The sequence below is a fragment of the Chelonoidis abingdonii genome, chromosome 1 (genome assembly GCF_003597395.2).
Source record: "Chelonoidis abingdonii isolate Lonesome George chromosome 1, CheloAbing_2.0, whole genome shotgun sequence".
NCBI lineage: Eukaryota > Metazoa > Chordata > Testudines > Testudinidae > Chelonoidis > Chelonoidis abingdonii.
In genome coordinates this window covers 228,915,203-228,933,525 of record NC_133769.1, presented here as the reverse complement: position 1 = coordinate 228,933,525, position 18,323 = coordinate 228,915,203, and the positions used below count along the sequence as shown (strand labels likewise).

Below are 18,323 nucleotides of genomic sequence, written 5' to 3'. Positions count from 1 at the left end.
AATGGAGGTGCACATATACATACACACACACACACACACACAGAGAGAGAGAGAGATCTGTGTATACACGTCTGTGCCATGACTTTATTATGGAGTTTATCAATGCAGCACTGGAGAACTTGCTATTGAGCAACATGAGACATCTCCTTTCTCAGCACCCCCTCCTGGGACTGAGGATAGAATTCCTCCCTGTGCAGAAGACCAGCATGAGGCCTATATGCTACCTGCATCTCACTTAAACCCTCAAAGTGGGGTTTAAGTGAGATGTAAATAGCACTAGGTCTTCTGTGGTGTCTCTGCATGGAGGTGAATTTCACCCTGAATTCGCTGTTTGCGCAGCATTCCCAACCCATACCAATACATACAGAAGAGTAAGAGACCAGGAATTTGTTTGCCTTAAAACAAAACAAAACAAAAAACACACACTAAGATACGGTTGGCCAAAATGGAGATCCTTACTCAAAGTTTTCTCAATTCTAACTAAACCAAGTGCAAATTTTACTTCAGTAGGAGTTTGCTTAAATAAACACTGTGTGGAAGTAAAGATCTTGAAGTTTAGTCTTATAATTTGGCACAGTCTTGTTTAGATAAATTTTGCTGTTTTTTCAAAGCCAGATGTAAAACTTTAACAGCATTTTCAAATGGGTTTGCTTTTTCTGTTACCATTCAATGGCAATATCTCGGCTACTGGTATCTTTACAGTCGGAATCAAGGAATATGTCCTTGTAGATTCTCCCACACAGGCAGAACATATCTGGAGCAGGGTGATCACAGGTCTGCAGGACTTGAAGCATCACTTGTAATGCCTTCGCTCTGTCGCCTGTATTGTTCCTTCTAAAATCAATGCAGAAAATTATACAAATGAGTTCAAATCCAAAACAGGAAGTTTGAGATGCACAGTAGATTTAGTTTTTGCTATCATTCCACTGAAATGTCATTGTGTATTGGTTGGCATAAATAAAACTCCACTTTCATAGGGGAACTACTTGTTAAATCTAAGAACTGAATAAAGTTCAGACTATTCAGGTATATTAAAGATTCTCCATCTCGCACCTGGTTCTTCCATCCATGAACAGACAGGTGTTGGGCATGCTGTGAAGGGGAAACAAGCACTTCACATGAGGCTTAGTCCCCACAACACTTGCTACAGGGTAACAGTCGTATTCCCATGGTACTCTATGGGACTACTCACTGCACTATGCCTAATAGTGTTTACAGGCATGGACCCATAATTCAGATGTGACCAGTACCAGCCAGTCCTGGGTGATATTGACTGGCTGTGGGGGAAAGCCAGGTTGATCTCTCTTTGTCCAGCAAGACAAGAGAGATCAACATGAAGTCTTTGGGGAAACGGATATTGAGGGAAATAGTATTGAAGTGAACTACTTTTATTCCTTGATTAATCTGTGGAGGTAAGAAATAAAAAGTGTAGAAGATCTAAAAATTAACAACTGTAATGAGCTTATAATTAAAAACATGTAACATTCACAGTCATCACAAAAATCAAGCTAGTAAAATATTATATGCTCTTAACATTTTTGTTAACGTAACTTCGGAATTCCTGGCTAAATAAACCTAGATTTAACCCATCGTTTTCAATAAATTTAAAACTCACTCTCACTATTTACATCAAAAAGGCACATCAGTGTGAACAGAAAAAAAATGCATTTGCAAGTGAAAAGCAAGCATGGATTTAGAGCTTAGAATCCACTTACCAGCATTTTGCTAATAACTAGGATTCAAACTATTTACCAATCCATTTTCAGATCTGCTTATGGTTTCTAGGTATACAGAAACAAACTTATGCTTAAGAACATATATGCTTGCTTTGTCAGCAATGCCAAGGGCAGATAGCTGCTTCTGGTAATTTTAGAATTTTTTTCCACTGAAAGGATTTAATCTCTGGTATAGCTGCTCAGTTACTTGGGTAACCAGCAGATAGACCAGGGCCTATAGAACATACCTACAGTAAAACATTTTCTATGCGTGAGAAGTGCAGGATAAAAGTGCAATATGGCCAAATTCTACCCTTTTTACATAAATACAATGAAAGTTGTGCATGCATAGCCAAGGACAATATTTGACCTTAAAACAGGTTCCTTTGAGGTCCCATAATTAGCACATATTGGAATTTAGGGATGTGTTGAAGACATCACTGACACAATAACGTCTACTACATTTGCTTTTAAAGGCATCACACAACCAGCATATAACTTACAGCACTTTCAGATAGCTGGTATAGGTTCGTACCATTAAGCCATGTTTATAAAATGTCTGCGCAAAAGCACAAAGAAAAAGCCATCTATAATACAATACATAGTATGACACAAGGATAGTTTTGCTTAAGATAGGGTAGGGATCGGCAATCTTTGGCATGCGGCTCGCCAGGGTAATTACCCTGGTGGGCCAGGCCAATCTGTTTACCTGCCACATCCGCAGGTTCGCCCGATCACGGTTCCCACTGGATGCGGTTTGCCACTCCAGGCCAATGGGGGCTGCAGGAAGCAGCACAGGCCAAGGGATGTGCTGTCTGCCACTTCTCATCACCACTATTGGCCTGGAGTGGTGAACCGCAGCCAGTGGGAGCCGCGATCGGCCAAACCTGCGGACGCGGCAGGTAAACAAACTGGCCCGGCCCGCCAGGGTGCTTACCCTGGCGAGCCGTGTGCCAAAGGTTGCCAATCCCTGGAATAGGCTAATGAACAGTTGGTAATAGTTTTCTGTCACTACCTAATGCTGAACACTTTTGGGGCACCATGGGCTTGATCCAATGCCCACTGAACTCAACAGAAGACTCCCTTTGTCTTCAAAGGATCAGGCTCAATATAAATAATATCAATATTAATGCAATATGTACTCCAGATTCTAATGGACAAAAGCCTCCACATCTCATTAAGAATCTCACAGATTATTCAGTTCCCTTGTAGGGGAGGGAAGGGACTTTTAATGGAATTTAGAACAGTGCATTTAAATCTTTTTCAGATCAATTAATTGTGGATTTAAATTAATATGAGACATTATCAAGCATGGCATCAAGTAACTTATCTAAATTTTCAAACTTGGATGCCCATAGTTAGTCACCTGAACATCTGATTTTTGGCACCTAATTGCTCACTGAGGCACTTAAAGAGATATTAAATCCCAGTATGTGCCCAGTGTACACTAGGTGCAAGGTCAATAGTGACAAAGTTATTACCATAGGATAGTTGTATGTGGCCTATGTGAAATGAGTCCAGTTTCTATGGGGTAAGCATCTACATCACCACCAGTCTTGGGAATAAACTATCACTCTGTAAGGCAATCTCAGCTGAGAAGCCAAGGTATGAATGGGATGAAAAACTGAACCACTCTCATAAGGCCTACAGGTAGCTTCTCCAACTCAGCATGGAGGTATGCAGGTGGGATAACATCTGACACCTGGCATGACACTGTTATACCTACTCTATAGATAGAGGACTCCTATTTATTTCATGTTCATCACTATGGTAGCCAAATGCCTGACAAAGTCTAAATGTATATTTCAGGCTCCGGTGCTGTCAAAAGAGCAACTGAATCAGCTTCATTTGTTTGTTTTTTTAAATGGTAATTCTGTTTAACATTGTCTTTGCCCCAGCATCAATCGTATTAACGTGTTTTTCATTCAGAGTCCTAACAGCAGAAGGAAGAGTGGCAGAGTTAAAGTACATTACGCTATAATGTCCCAGCAGAGCTAACAGAAAGCATGAAATATTTTCCTGGTATGAGTAAGTCAGCACATCGAGGATGAATTGACCAAGGTAAACATGCCGAAGAAATCCTACTGGCAGAAGCAAAATTCCAGATAATCGGACATCACAATGCATTCTGTGTATTTTACTGCTGCTTTGCCAACCTGCTGTGAAACACACCTTCTGCTGCTAGCAACATATGTGCTAGTTAATTTGGGGACTAAACAGCCCTCCTTTTCAATGGCTCAAGTTCATGTATGCTAATCAAGTGTACTTCCTACCATACTCTTGACTGTTTGAATTAGGATAACAGCCGCTGCTCCCTATCTTCTACCTTCTTGTGTAACAGTGCAATAAAAGGTAAGATTTATTCCTGATCATTTAAAATAATGCATATAAACAAGTTGCATTGAGTGGGGTTTTTCTATCAGCAATCACAGCTCAAGGCGACAAAGATCATTCCCATAACTCCAAAGAAAGTTTTTGGCAGAAAACCAGATCACAGTTTTTTGTTTTTTTTTTAAAAATGTTTTCCTGCTTGTACTAATACAGAAACAAATAAGGCTAGTTTAGACAATGTTGATTTCATAAAAATGTCCATCACATAAACAAAAACTTTGCAATCTTCTGAGTGTAAAACTAAATAAACTATCTCGGCCAGTCTGCAGGAATGGGTCAGCAAATGTACATGTGTGTTGATCGCTATCATTCAGGTCTTCATCCTGCAAACACTTGCATTCATGCATAACTTTATGTACACAAACAGAACTACTGAAGTCAATGGGCCTTATAACTAAGCAGGTACATAAGTGTTTGCAGGTAACTGCTATTTTCATCTCCACAACCATGTTGCTTGCAATGCTCTTACTTAAAACATGTGTCAGGGCATCTATATGCCAGTCGCTTATCAATTAAGTGATCTAGCTTACAGAAAAGCCAGCATACAGTACAGCTGGCTTTCCTTATGCACCACTATCATAATAGACAGACAAACAAGACCATCCTGCCCCATTCCAGCCATGGCAGAGGTTAGACCAGACTGGGAACAACCTTTACTTGTGCCACCTTGCAACAATTCTCAAGGGCCACATGCCAGTGGGATGTAGCCAGAGCACAGTAACTCCAGCTAGGGACTTATGGGCAGCTTCAACTCTAGCTCCAGCAGTCACAGCAAGAGGGAATGCAGGGATGAACTGGGCCAGTGGAAACACTGGATTTCAGTAGCAAGTTCCATCCCTCCCCAGGAAGCTTCCACAACAGCAATACACCTTTACAGCCTCCATGCACTTCTGCAGCATCAGCCCTGCTGCACTCTATCCAGCTCATCACTATCACCAGACACCCCAGTATTGTCAGAAATCACTCACTCTGTCACTGCTTGTTTAATTCACTTATCAACAAGTTATTTTACCTGTCTTCCTGCTATACCATCACCTTCTGCTATTGTCCTCCTGAGACTTACTCTTAAGCTTTCCTCCCACTTCCCCATTCCCAATACCCTCTTCAACTCCCATATCTCTATATCCTGCCAAGCAATCCCCTTCTCCTTAACTGGCTCTCTCACTTCTATCACCGCAGCACCACACACCAACTACAAACACACGTTTGTTTTAGTTCACAATCAAGCTACATTTTACATTTTAAAGTGCATATAAACACACATTATATATGAAAGACCAGTCAAACCATGCACAGAGCAACCGCAAGTTACTGTATAACTTCACTGTCGTATCCCTTGCCCTCATCCATTCTACAGTCCCAGCCTCTTTGTTCATTGCATCGTGTTTTAATTTAGGGCCAGATTCAGAGACTATTATTCATGATGAGTAGTACCCTGCTACTTAATTATTTACAGATCTGATCCATATATTTGGAAGTATTATAGGGTGAGAAAAGTGTCTCTTTAATTGTAATATACTTAGAAAGCTTTTGGATGGTGTTTATAATATCTATCTAGGTACTGATAATGTGGTAACTGAGTGTTGACAAGATAACTTTAGTATATACACAGCCTACATCTATACTATGGGCTAGGAGTATGATTCCCAGCTCGCATACACATACTCTCACTAGCTTTCACTGAGTTAGCACAAATATAAATACCTGTAGTAGCATAGCTGCAGTAGCACAAGTTGTGCCTAGTACCAACCTGCCTGCAATCAGTGGTGTGTTGCCACTGTCCATGCTACTGCAGCTACACTACTTCTATAACTCATCCTAGATCAAAGTGAGCTAGCATGAGTATGTGTATGCAAACTGGGAATCACACGCTTAGGTCATAGTATAGAAAGTCACGGTCAAAAGGACTTTTCTCCAGCAGCTACTTATTGATTGCACGAGGGGATTGGGTGGGGAAGGGTGCTTGAACTCTCTCTCTCTCTCTCCATTGCTTCCAACTCTTCCTACTTCATTGCCTTACTTTGCTCCTCTTTTTTTACTTCTGTCTATTCTCACCCAAGCTATTACTAGAATTGTTGAGGGAAAGCTATTGCAGCCAAGGGGAGGTTCATGAAACACAGGAGTATCAGCAACATGCTGTTTGGAATGGATTAGCTACTCGGAGGACAATGGAACCAAAATACAGTCATTTCAGTGTCTTTAGGTCTTCTAACCCACTTATTTTTTCAGATCTTAATTTCATACCCTTCATAGGCTATGTTCATACTCTCCTATTTAGTGATCATCACTTCTGGCTAGAATCAAAATGACAGTGCTCTCTCTGTGTTCTCTGTAAATGGTTCCTATTTACCACATCAAATGATCTGTCAAACACATACCTATAAACTGTTGAATCAATAGGACTTCTTTAAAAAGCCAGGGTAAGTTTTGAAAACTTTCTAACACTAAGTAATGAAAGGATTTTCTCCCCCAAATACACAGTACTGTTTCATAATTTGGCAACTCAGATTAGAGGGATTTTTGCCTGGATTTAGAAACCCATAGGTACTTTCTGTACTACTGAGGTATACTTTTTTGCTTCCATGGAGGAACAAATACAGCTGGCAGGAATAAGTCTCAGTGATGCACAGGAATGCATTCATTTTCTCGCTCACCACCTATGCATGTCAAATGATCTACTACACTTTTTTGTTTTTTGATGATTAATGGATGCGGAATATTAAGAGCTCATCTTACATACTCATAATTGCTAATGGCACCAGCGACTCTCATTCCTCTAAACTTACATGTAATTTGCTGGGGTTTTTTTCCATTAAGGATCATCAACATCCACAAGAATATGATCCTCTTACAACTTTACCCCCTCAATTCCCTTTCCCTTCAGCCACTCGAAACCCACTCAATGTATCATCTTCACGCTCAATCCCTCTCATCTACCACCCTGTCCTCTGCACCACAGCAACAAGCAAACCACTAAGTATACACTACTGTTTTTCTTTTATGCCCTTAAGTCTTCAATCTCCACATAAACCCTTCCCTGTAGTCTTTATTTCCAGTAAACTGCTGTCATCACTCTCACTATATATCCAAAAACAGCCTCCTTGATCATTTCCAGTCTGGTTTCATCCCCGTTGGAACACTAGTATGACTGACAAGTCAGAGCTTCACACTGTGAGCCACATTCTTACCCCACCGAAGTTAACAGGAGTCTTGTCGTTAACTTCAGTGGGGCCAGGATTTGGGTGTCTGGGATTAGGCCAGCGGAAGCATTTGCCACTTTGTAAACAACAGGGATGTTACCAATTTTGGTCTGGACTTTTGTTGATAATTTTGTCCTACATCGCTTCTGTTTGCACCATGATTAGGCAGGTAGATAGAATACTGTGTATTCTGGAAGAGAGACTGGATTATAGAAGGCCCATAATTCAACCAAAAGAAAAGTTGCTCGGGGCGGGGGGCTTTAGTTTCCTTTATCTTTAATTTCATCTTGTCTCTATTTGTCTGCTCATACAGGATATAAAATATTTTCTCTATCTTTGCTATCCCCATCAGATTGGAATTACTACCTACCATTTTGGTTGTCAGACAAGACATACTGAATATCAGTGGAAGGAGGCAACATATTTTTTTCCCCCACATATCAGGGCTGGCAGTTAGGTTGACCAGGTTTTCATGGCATCCATTCAAGCCAGTATTTTGTTCTGACTGATTATTTCAGCCTTCAAACAGCTGTCAAACAGTTTACTATGCACGTTATCATTATAAACATGACCTCAATGTCATACTGCAGAGTAATGAGAACATAAGCAGCCTAATCCATAATAAATACTGTATAAATACAACCATTCATAAAGTAATTAGCATTCAAAAGCAGCACTTACTGTTTACTGTGATTTAATACATTCTGGAACACTTACTTGCACTAATAAAAAATAATTAATATACATATCAAAGCAGTCTTAAAATGAGGATGAGGTCTGATGACTGCTGAAAAATGGCATCACAGCATTACAATATATATTGCATCTCTGTTACTCCATATCAGATTTGCACGGTTTATAAATACAGATGGATAATCCGAAGTATAACTAAGTATACTAAAATCTACAGCAAGAAATAGGCCTAGAATAATTTACAGCAGATAATTTAGTGGTATTTCCCATACTTTTTCATTAAAGACACAATACTGATCCCACTGAAGGCTAATGGCGTTCTATATGTGTCAAAAAGGGCACAATTTGGCCAGAAGATCCCTTAATACTGGTGATAATACACAAGGTGATGAGAACTCAGCTTGACTTTCAGATTGTAGGTTGAACTTGCAGGCTCTAGTTAGGAGAGAACATTTTTTCTTGAAATTCTGAAATGTCAGATGTAAGTCACTGACATATAATAAACCACATACCCCTATGATGCCATTTTTATAGAAGAACTACATTTTAAAACACTTATTCCTTTTCAAGGAGAATAATTTCCTATGACTTTCATTACCAGTAATAACTAGTTATTTACTAATGAATCCCTTGCACAATGTTATTCCCTCACTTGCTAATAGCTTGCTCTTTGTATGCCAGTTTATTCTTAATAACCAGTGATGATTGCATTCTCCCTCATCTTTAATATGAGCCAAGATGGAACTGGTTGGGGGCTACAAAGAAATCACACACACCAGAATTTTGAATAGCAGGAGCTGTAATATCTCCACCCTAGGTCTTATGTGAGGGCTGAATTCAGCTTTAAGGTAGCTATAGTCTGCTCCATTTTATGAAAAAATCAGATGTAGCCCTTGGGTTCTGGGAAAGTGGCGAATGCAGCCACCACTTGAGCAATATTTGGACTGTCCTGATTTAGTCTACAAGGACCTCTTCAAAATATTAATTAAATCATTTTTTACTTGATGTGACTAAACTCTAAATCACCTATGGACAGCCATAACGTTAAAATTCTAGCTGACAGTGAAAATTTAGACTTTATTAATATTCAGACAAACTACTGCAGTAAGTAAAACAACAAAGAGTCAGTCTAATGTGCCATTTATTATTCTCTTAGCATTAAGCTATCTAATTACAGGCAAGTTAAAGCTCTACCTTAGCCTCTAGATAACCCCCTCCCTACCCAACCCTCACCCAAATTACCTATCACAGTCTCCCTTCCTGGGGTTCTCATCCAATCTCAGTGTCCCTATCCCCCTCTGGCTCTCTGTTGCATTCTCTTCACTCACCCAGCCCCAGTTCTATGCCCATACTTGTCTCCTCATCAGATCTGTCTCCCTTCAACTCTCATCTCCTGTCCCCGGCCCCACTGATTCTCAGTCCCAGTCTCCTTACCCACAGTCCCATTCTCCTCCCCCACGCCACTCAATCTGATATCAGTTCACCCTCCTCCCATTTCCCAGTCCCAGTTTCCTTGTCCAGCCAGTCCTGGTCTGCTTGCTCATGGCCCCAGTCATTCCTCCAGTCCAGTCTAGGCTATGTCTACATATAAAACACTAAGGCAGCACAGCTGCAGCTACACCATTGTCGCACTTCGGTACAAATACTCACTACAGAGAGAGGAGGGGTTCTCTGGAGGCATAGGCAGAGGACATTATTTCTTTAAAGGTGAGCTCTAAGCTCAAACAGCAAGAGTATTACGAAATATAATCTTCACCCTCCTCAAATGCAAAACTATACTAAGGTCCAGAGCATGCCTACTTCTATTCCTAGAGCCTGAAATCACTTGGGAAAGACCCATGATTGTCATGAAATCCTGAGTCAGCCGTGAAGCCATGTCCACATAGTCACATAATGCACCGGAGTCTCGCTAAAATGCGTGTCTATATAGCGCGAATTCACATATAACCTGGTCACGGCCATGGATCCCAAATTTAATTACTTTAATTGCAATTTATTTTAACGCGGTCCCCGCATTAACATGGTGCTGCGCATGGATCCCAAATCCCACGTTCTAGCAAGGATCCCAAATCTCACGTTCTAGCAAGAGTCTGGTGGGATCCCAAATCCCACGTTCTAGCAATAGATCTAGGCAACTCCGGTGCCAACCCAGACAAAGTGCCACAGTACAAGCTGTACACTCCAGCTATTTCTCATCCAGGAATCGCTCACTGATTGAAGTGAGGGAACACCTACATTTGAAAACAGATGCAAACATGACAAACTGCTCCACAGATCCTCAGTTATACATCACCATTACAATTACATCATAGTAGTTACAAATTTTATTAGCTACTGACCTTTCATTAAATAAGATGAAGCAAAGAGAAGAGTCCCTGACAAAATGTGTTCTACGCTCCAAAGCTGAGTCCCCAGTTGAGACCAGTGTGACAGATAACTATCCTACCACAGGACCTACACTTGAGGAATTATCATAGTCTATTATTTACAATAGTGCCATAAATGTGTATGCAATTCTCTGCCCTGTCTCCACATAATTTGGAGAGTCCACTCCCCCAGAAATGATTTCCTATCATTTGAGTGCCGTATCTCTAGCTCTTTGTAGCACAGCCCAATCATCTAACTGAAAAGACTAAACGAAATTAACTGCCAACAATAACTTAATTAAAGCAGAACAAGAGGAAATTAATGAATAAGATTTTCTGCTGATTATGATTAGAACTGCGGCATAATTGATATGAAATATTAATATTAGATTCAGCAGTGTCTGACATTTGGTATGCTCGGGTTCCTACAATCAGTTATTCTGTTATTACTTATGATGCATGTTGTTACTGCTGCACTTTATTGTAGATTCTGGGTAATCTTTACCGTATTTTGCAAGGCAAGAATCAATATCTTAGGTATAATTTTATCATTTTGTATTCTTGTGAATACTTACAAACTTCAATAAAACAGGAATAATAAAAACAGAAAGTTAATAGCACAAGCAGTCTGTAGAAAAAGTAGTTAACAATTACGTTTTTAGGATGACCAGATATATGAATAGACCTGATCTAAAAAAATTTTCAAGTCTAAAACAATGCATCAAGTAGCACATACATTTTGAAAATTGCTGAAGGGAAGTAATTTAAAAAGATTACTCTTTGATTGGACCAAAAATCTATAAACAGGAGAGAGTACTTTTTGTGTTCTCACTGTTGGAAAATTAGTTGTTCATTTCTAGGAAACTATTTACCATAATACATTTCCTAAGTATTTCCAAAAGAACATTAGAATACTATACTCGAGCAGACTAGTAACTCAATGCAGCATATGTTGACGAGGAGAACAGGTGCAGATTATTTTGAATGTGTTTTTTACAGAACTCTAACTCCATCAATATCTTCAAAAAGATGCATTTTCTACATCAAATTCCCAAGTTAATAAAGGGGGAGGGAGGAAGACAATTTTGATGAGCTTCATTCTCAGAAAGCCTGAATCCCTTTTGCTGAAACTCTCACATATATATAAAAGTACAGTGAGGCAGGCACCAAAAATGGAAAATTTCAGCCAAAAGGTTGCATTCTGTGAAAATTTTAAGAATGTTGTGCTGTACCAAGTCAAATGCCTTACAATAATCTAAGTATATTACATTTATACTTTATTTAGTTACTTTATTATCAACCAAACTTGTAATCTCAAAGAGCAAAATCAGGCTTGTTTGACAAGACCTATTTTCCACAGAAACAAGCTAAAAGCTTTCTTACTATAATTTTAAAATGCAGTAGCCATTGTAGAGAAGTGCTATGGAAAGACCTGCCTAGAGGAATACAGGGAGAAAACAGAACATTTATCTTTGTCGCTTCAGGAGAAGTCGAGTGGATGAAAGCAGGCAGGCTCAAATGGGCTTTTCTTCCCTCAATCGGAGATACAATGTATGATTCAACTACCACTTATCACTGATTACTTTAATAACTTACCTTTAACTAATAGCAATTTAGCAAAAAGTAAACATGGATAAGCAAGAACTCAAACATTTAATGAATTTGGGCCTGATCCAAAGCTCACTGTAGTCAATGAGAGTTTTTCCACTGACTTCAATGAGCTTTGAATCAGGTCTTTTATCCAGTCTTGTGGGCAAGCTATTCTTTTACCAAACTGGGGCTATTTGAAAGGATTTCAAATGTTAAAAGCTGTCCTGGCACAAAGGGATTAACACGTTTATTACAAACAACGTAATTTATTTCATGAATAGTATCCCCAGTGGTATGGGTGTGAGTGAGAAAGATGTTGCACATACACCTCAACCCCGATATAACGTGACCCAATATAACATGAATTCGGATATAATGCGGTAAAGCAGCACTCTGGGGGGCAGGGCTGCACACTCTGGCGGATCAAAGCAAGTTGGATATAACGCGATTTCACCTATAACGCAGTATGATTTTTTGGCTCCCCAGGACAGCCTTATATCTGGGTAGAGGTATATATGCATGCACACACACATGCAAGTATATGCACATACATTTTAAATGTGTGCATATACTTATACACACCTATAAAGAATGCAAAAAACCTAACAGTTATACTTACCGATTCAATGCAAATGCATAATGAAATTTAATGTTGTGCTGATCAGCCAGATCGCAGGTAGGCAGCATTTCCAGTGTTTCCACTAGCTTTACCATAGCATTATAGTCCTGATATCAATAAAAAAAAATACAATCAAAGAAAATATCACTAAGCCAAATCATTTGATCGAACTCCCAGCTGGATCAGGCTCTTCACTTGGAAATGTAAATCAATTTAGTTACAGTAATAATTACTGGTCAGTGTGGACCAGCTCATATTCACTAACAGGCGAGGTAGTTGTGCACAAAAAGTAGTTACTCACCTTGTGCAGTAATGATGGTTCTTTGAGATGTGTCCCCCTCTGGGTGCTCCACTGTAGGTGTGGTTGCGTCCCTGTGCTGCTGACTGGAGAACTTCGGTAGTAGTGTTCATGAGGCCCGCACATACGCTGTCTCTCCCCGGGCTGCGCCACAAGGCTAGTCAGCACGCACAGGCTAACCCCGCTCAGTTCCTTTTCTATTGCAGAGTCACTGACAACAACTCCAAAGGAGAGGGTCAGAGGGTGGGTTGTGGAGCACCCATACTGACATACATCTCAAAGAACCATCGTTACTGCACAAGGTGAGAAACTTCTTCGACTAGTGTCCCTACGTGTCACTGTAGGTGACTCCTGAGCAGTATCCCAGTGCAGAGTTGGGACTTCAGGGTCAATGTCAGCAGTGTGGAGCCGAAGATGGCATGGGAGGCAGAGTCCCCAGTGATCGCATAATATTCTGCAAAGGAGTGGATTGACACCCATGTCGCCACTTTGCAGATCTCTGAGACAGGCACATTCTTGAAGAAGGTGAGGGGTAAGGAGACAGACCTTGGGGAGCGTGTACGAACAGTAACTAGAGGGGTCATATTGTCTGATACACTCTGAGACCATCTTGGAAAGTCTTTGGGCTGATATTGCTGAACCCTTGGATCTCTCCGCAATGGACAGAAAAAGCCTAGGGGGAGTCTCTGAAGGCCTTCGTCTTGTTCAGGTAGAAGGCATGGGCTCTCTTGATATCTAGTATGTGTAATGTAGCCTCACTCTTGTCTCGGTGAAGCTTGGGATAGAACGTTGGAAGATGAATCAGTTGCTTCATGTGAAACAGGGAGGTTTGGAATGAATTTCAGATGTGGCCTGAATGTAATCTTGTCCTGAAAGAATATTGTGGAGGGGTGAGGGTGAGGGGGGAATATGCCATCAGAGTCGCTATTTCCCCTAGTCTCCTGGCCGAAGTAATTACTAAAAGGAATGCTGTTTTCATTGAGATCTATGTAAGCAAACAGGTGGCCATAGGTTCGAAGGGAGGCCTAGTCGATCCTTTCCCTATCAGGTTAAAGTCCCATGTAGGCGTAGGAAGCTGAGGTTGTGGAAAGAGGTTAACTATACTCTTGAGGAATCTTTTGGTGGTCAGGTGTGACAGCACCGAGTACCACTCCGCTGGATGGTGGAAGGGCTGGTATAGCCACTAGCTAGACTCAGAGAGCATAGAGAGAGCCCCAATCCTTTATGACCAGTGCACAGTCTAAGATGCATGGAAGAGTCACAGATGTTGGGGAGATTTGTTGGCAAATATACCAAATCTGAAACCTAGACCATTTTTACAGGTAAGTCTGTTGTGTTGAGGACTTTCTGCTGTGTAATAATACCTCTTGCACCTCTATCGAATAGGAGCTTTCTACGTGTTTGAAACAAGAAGGAGCCATGCCTTAAGGTGGAGAATCGCCAGGTTGGGATGTAGGGTATATCCTCTATTCTGCGAGAGGAGGTTCAGAATGACTGGAAGAGAGATTGGTGGATGTGTTATGAGCTGTGCCAGGTAGGGAAACCAGGTCTGTCTTGGCCACATAAGAGCAATCAGAATGACATGTGCTCTGCCTCTTTATTTTCAGTAGGACCTTTGATAATAGAGAAAAAGGAGGAAAGGCATAAAGAAGGTCTTCATCGTGGGGAGGGGGAGAGCGTCACCTAAGGAGAGTTGTCTTATCCCTGCTCTGGAACAGTAGCGTGGACATTTCTTGTTCAGATAAGTGGCAACCAAGTCCATGGTCATCTGAATAGATCATGAAGCACTACTGGGTCTAGTTCCCACTCATGGTCACGTGGGAATTTGCAACCAAGACTGTCTCCTATCGAGCTGTGTGTGCCCGGGAGGTAGATTGCTGACAGTGTGACGTCACAAGAGGTACACCATAGTCTCATCATTTCTGTGCAAAGGGAGGGTGATCAGGCTCCCCTTTGTTGATTTATGTAGAACATGCAGGCTATACTGTCCGTTAGGACTCTCGTGTGTGATACTTTGATCAGTGGGAGAAAGTGAGCACAGCCATTCCTGACCGCCCTTAGCTTGAGATTGATGTGAAGGGAGATCTCCATGGGTGACCATTTGCCTTGTGTTTTAAGGCCATTTAGATAGCTCCCCCTGTATGACCGATGCATCGGTGGTGAGAAGCAATGATGAGCAGAGGTGCGAGAAGGGGGTCCTTTTGCAAATGTTGGTTGGGTCTTTCCACCAGTCTAGGAAGATTTTGACCCTGGTTGGTACTGACCAGGGTTTGTCTAGTCTGTCCCTGTTTGGTCTGTAAACCGAGCTGAAACACATCAGAAGGCACCACATGTGAAGCTTGGTGTGTGGTATCACTGCTGTGCCCACTGCCATGTGCCTCAAGAGCTGTAGGCAGTGTCTGGCTGATATTTGTGGGCTATTTTAAACAGTCTCTATGTGTGTCGCCAGGGAGAGGAATCTGTGTTGAGGTAGGAGAGCTCTGGCCTGTAACGAGTCGAGGTCAACACCTATAAATTCCAGGCACTGCATTGGAGTGAGGGTTGATTTCTGGGCATTGATCTGTGGGCTCAGGTATGTAAACAAATGCTTTGCAGCTCTGGTGACTTGGTGAGCTCTTGGAAAGACAGGACTCTGAGGAGGCAATCATCCAGAAAAGCGTAAATCATGTCCTCTTGGGAGTGTAAATGGACAGCCACCACTGAGAGAACCTTGAAAAATACTCTTGGGGCCAATGACAGCCCAAAGCGGAGTACCCTGTAGTGGTAGTGGTCTTGTCCCAGAATGAATCTGAGAAATTGATCTGTGAGTTGGTAGGAGTTAGATATGAAAGTAGGTGTTCTGAAGGTCAAGAGCTGAAAAACAGTCTCCCTGTTCCAACACTGAAATGATAGTTGCTCAAGTGACCATCTTGAATTTTTGACCCTTGACAAACTTGTTGAGAGCTCTGAGGTCTAGTATTGGTCTCCAACCTCCCTTCCTCTTGGGTATTAGGAAGTAAGAATAGAACCCTTTGCCTCAAAGATGTTGAGGTACTGATTCTATGGTTCTTAACTGGAAGAGATGATCTACCTCTTGTTGTAGCAAACTCTTGTGAGAAGCATTCCTGAAGAAAAATGGGGATGGGTATTGTGGAGGGGGCAGGAAAGCAAAATGGATACATTAGTCTGGTATTATGCACTCCCAGGTGCCACAGAACACAGAGTCAGTGGCCAATGGGTGGGTAGCGGCGGCCAGTTGTAGCAGTTACGGGGAATGGTCTAATGGCACCTTGACCAACATGTCAAAATGGATGTTTGGATGTGGATGTCTTGGATGAGGAAGATTGTGGGCCAGATGATTTATGTTTTGAAAATTTAGGTTTTTTTCTCAGGGTCTTGTAGTAACATTGAGCTGAGTATTGGGAGGTGCATGGCTTGTGATAGGCTGCAGACTAAATTTTTTCTTCTGTCCTGGCATGTAGATGCTCAGCAATTGGAGAGTGGCCTGAAAATCCTTCAAGGTGCGAAGAGAGGCATCAGTCTTTTCCACTAAGAGCTTAGTGCCCTCAAAGGCAAGATCTTCAACGGTTGACTGTACTTCCTTCAGGAAGCCCAATAGATGGAGACAAGAGGCACACTGCATCACCACCACAATCAAAAGGCAGCTGGCCAGAGTGTCAGCTGTATCAAGGGCAGATTGTAGCGTTGTCTTTGCTACTAGCTGACCCTCCTGAATGATGGCCTTGAATTGGTCGCGATGCAGCTTGGGAATCTGTTCAATAAAATCATTCAGTTCTATCACAGGAAGGGGATCTCATCTGGTGTTGATGACCATGAGAATTTAAAGCAGCCACCACAATGGTGAGGGGTAGGAGAAGAGGAATTATTGCAGCCTGGGTAGGCCTAACTATGCTAACTTTAATGTAGGTAGTGCGGGCAACAATCATGGGGTCACAGACCCTGACATGGGTCAGCAACCCAGCGGGCTTGTAATGGGGTGCCAAAGCCTGTGCCACCACTTCCTCACTACCATTGTACCCATGCCAGCTAGATGAAAGTTAAGAGTGGATATGCCAATTCACACTGCAATCACATCTTCATTTGCCGAGTAAAAGTATTCTGAGGGAGGGACACAAGAAACAAAAGTGCTAAATATCAGAAGAACAAATTGGTGAAAACAAGTCTTAAGAGGAATGTCACTCACAAAGATGAATAGTTCATAAGTATTATAAGAGAGGCCCTGTTTTACCAAAACCAGAGTTTTTTTAAAAATCCAAAAGGTTGTTTTTTCAGGGGGTGGGGAAGGGAGGTGGAAGGGATAGAGAGGGTGGAGAGTTGAGTTTTTAAAACAAACACAATATTCCTTTTTCTACCAATTCTGAAACATAGTAAACCTGGACTCCTGTAGCAAATGCTGAAATCACAACAAATTCTTTTTCTTAGTTTCCAAAGGCTTAAAGTTTGGATTTAAAAATTAAAAACCAAATACACTTCTTTTTTCATTGATGAAAAAGAAAAAGAAGTAATCTACTTTAAAACCACAATATAGCCAGATTTAACTTGAAACTAAAATAATACAGTGGTCCAAATTCAAGAAGCTATCAAATAAACAGGCAACAAACAAGAAAAATAACAAACAAGAGTAAAATCCACTCGAAAAGAGAATCTTCCTTACTTTCACATCAATAATATACCTGGATATCTCGATAAGAAAGAAGCAGGTTTATGACAATGTCAGAAGTCAGGACTTCAGTATTATCCATACGAAGCTTAATCCTGGCCAGCTCCTTTGCTAGTTCATCGCCTTGATACTTGTCTCTAGCTTTTCTAATATCATTCAACAGTGTTTCCTTGCAATATGCACTGAAGAAATAAAAATGGAGATAAAGTGTTAGTATTTTCTAAATGGAGGTTTGGTTACAACATTAAAACAGCACTAATATTTCTTTATCGGAATGAGGTTTAAGTTAACTATTCCTTTCAGTTTACATTTTTAAGAAATATTTTATATGAAACATTATTAAATTACAAGTTCTAATTTTTAAAATTATTTACCAGACCTAGTAAAGTATAGGAACAGTGCTCATAATAAACACATTAATCTACACATTTATCCTTAAGAAAGCATAAAGTGTCATGCTAAACAAAGAGACTACAGTAATACAAAACAAAATCCCTCATCTTTGTATCTAATGGAGGCTAGCAGCTCTTATTAAATAAACCAGTCAGAGCCATCCATTATCTGATTCGCTGTAGTTCACTTAGGGTACGTCTACACTACGGGATTATTCCGATTTTACATAAACCGGTTTTATAAAACAGATTGTATAAAGTTGAGTGCACGCGGCCACGCTAAGCACATTAATTTGGGGGTGTGCGTCCATGGTCCGAGGCTAGCATCGATTTTCGGAGCGTTGCACTATGGGTAGCTATTCCATAGCTATCCCATAGTTCCCGCAGTCTCCCCCGCCC

The 18,323-nt window shown here is 41.1% G+C and overlaps 1 protein-coding gene across 2 annotated transcripts in view; it reads right to left on the bottom strand.

The window, feature by feature from the left end:
• Positions 1-18,323, bottom strand: part of MAP3K15 (mitogen-activated protein kinase kinase kinase 15) — a 194,637-nt gene that overhangs the window by 95,043 nt on the left and 81,271 nt on the right. For both annotated transcript variants that reach the window (XM_032777972.2, XM_032777971.2), the window contains 3 exons: positions 17,546-17,714; positions 12,575-12,681; positions 664-834 (listed from right to left, as the gene is read on the bottom strand). In XM_032777972.2, coding sequence (XP_032633863.1) covers positions 664-834; positions 12,575-12,681; positions 17,546-17,714 — 447 coding nt within the window. The remainder of the gene's footprint in view (positions 1-663; positions 835-12,574; positions 12,682-17,545; positions 17,715-18,323) is intronic.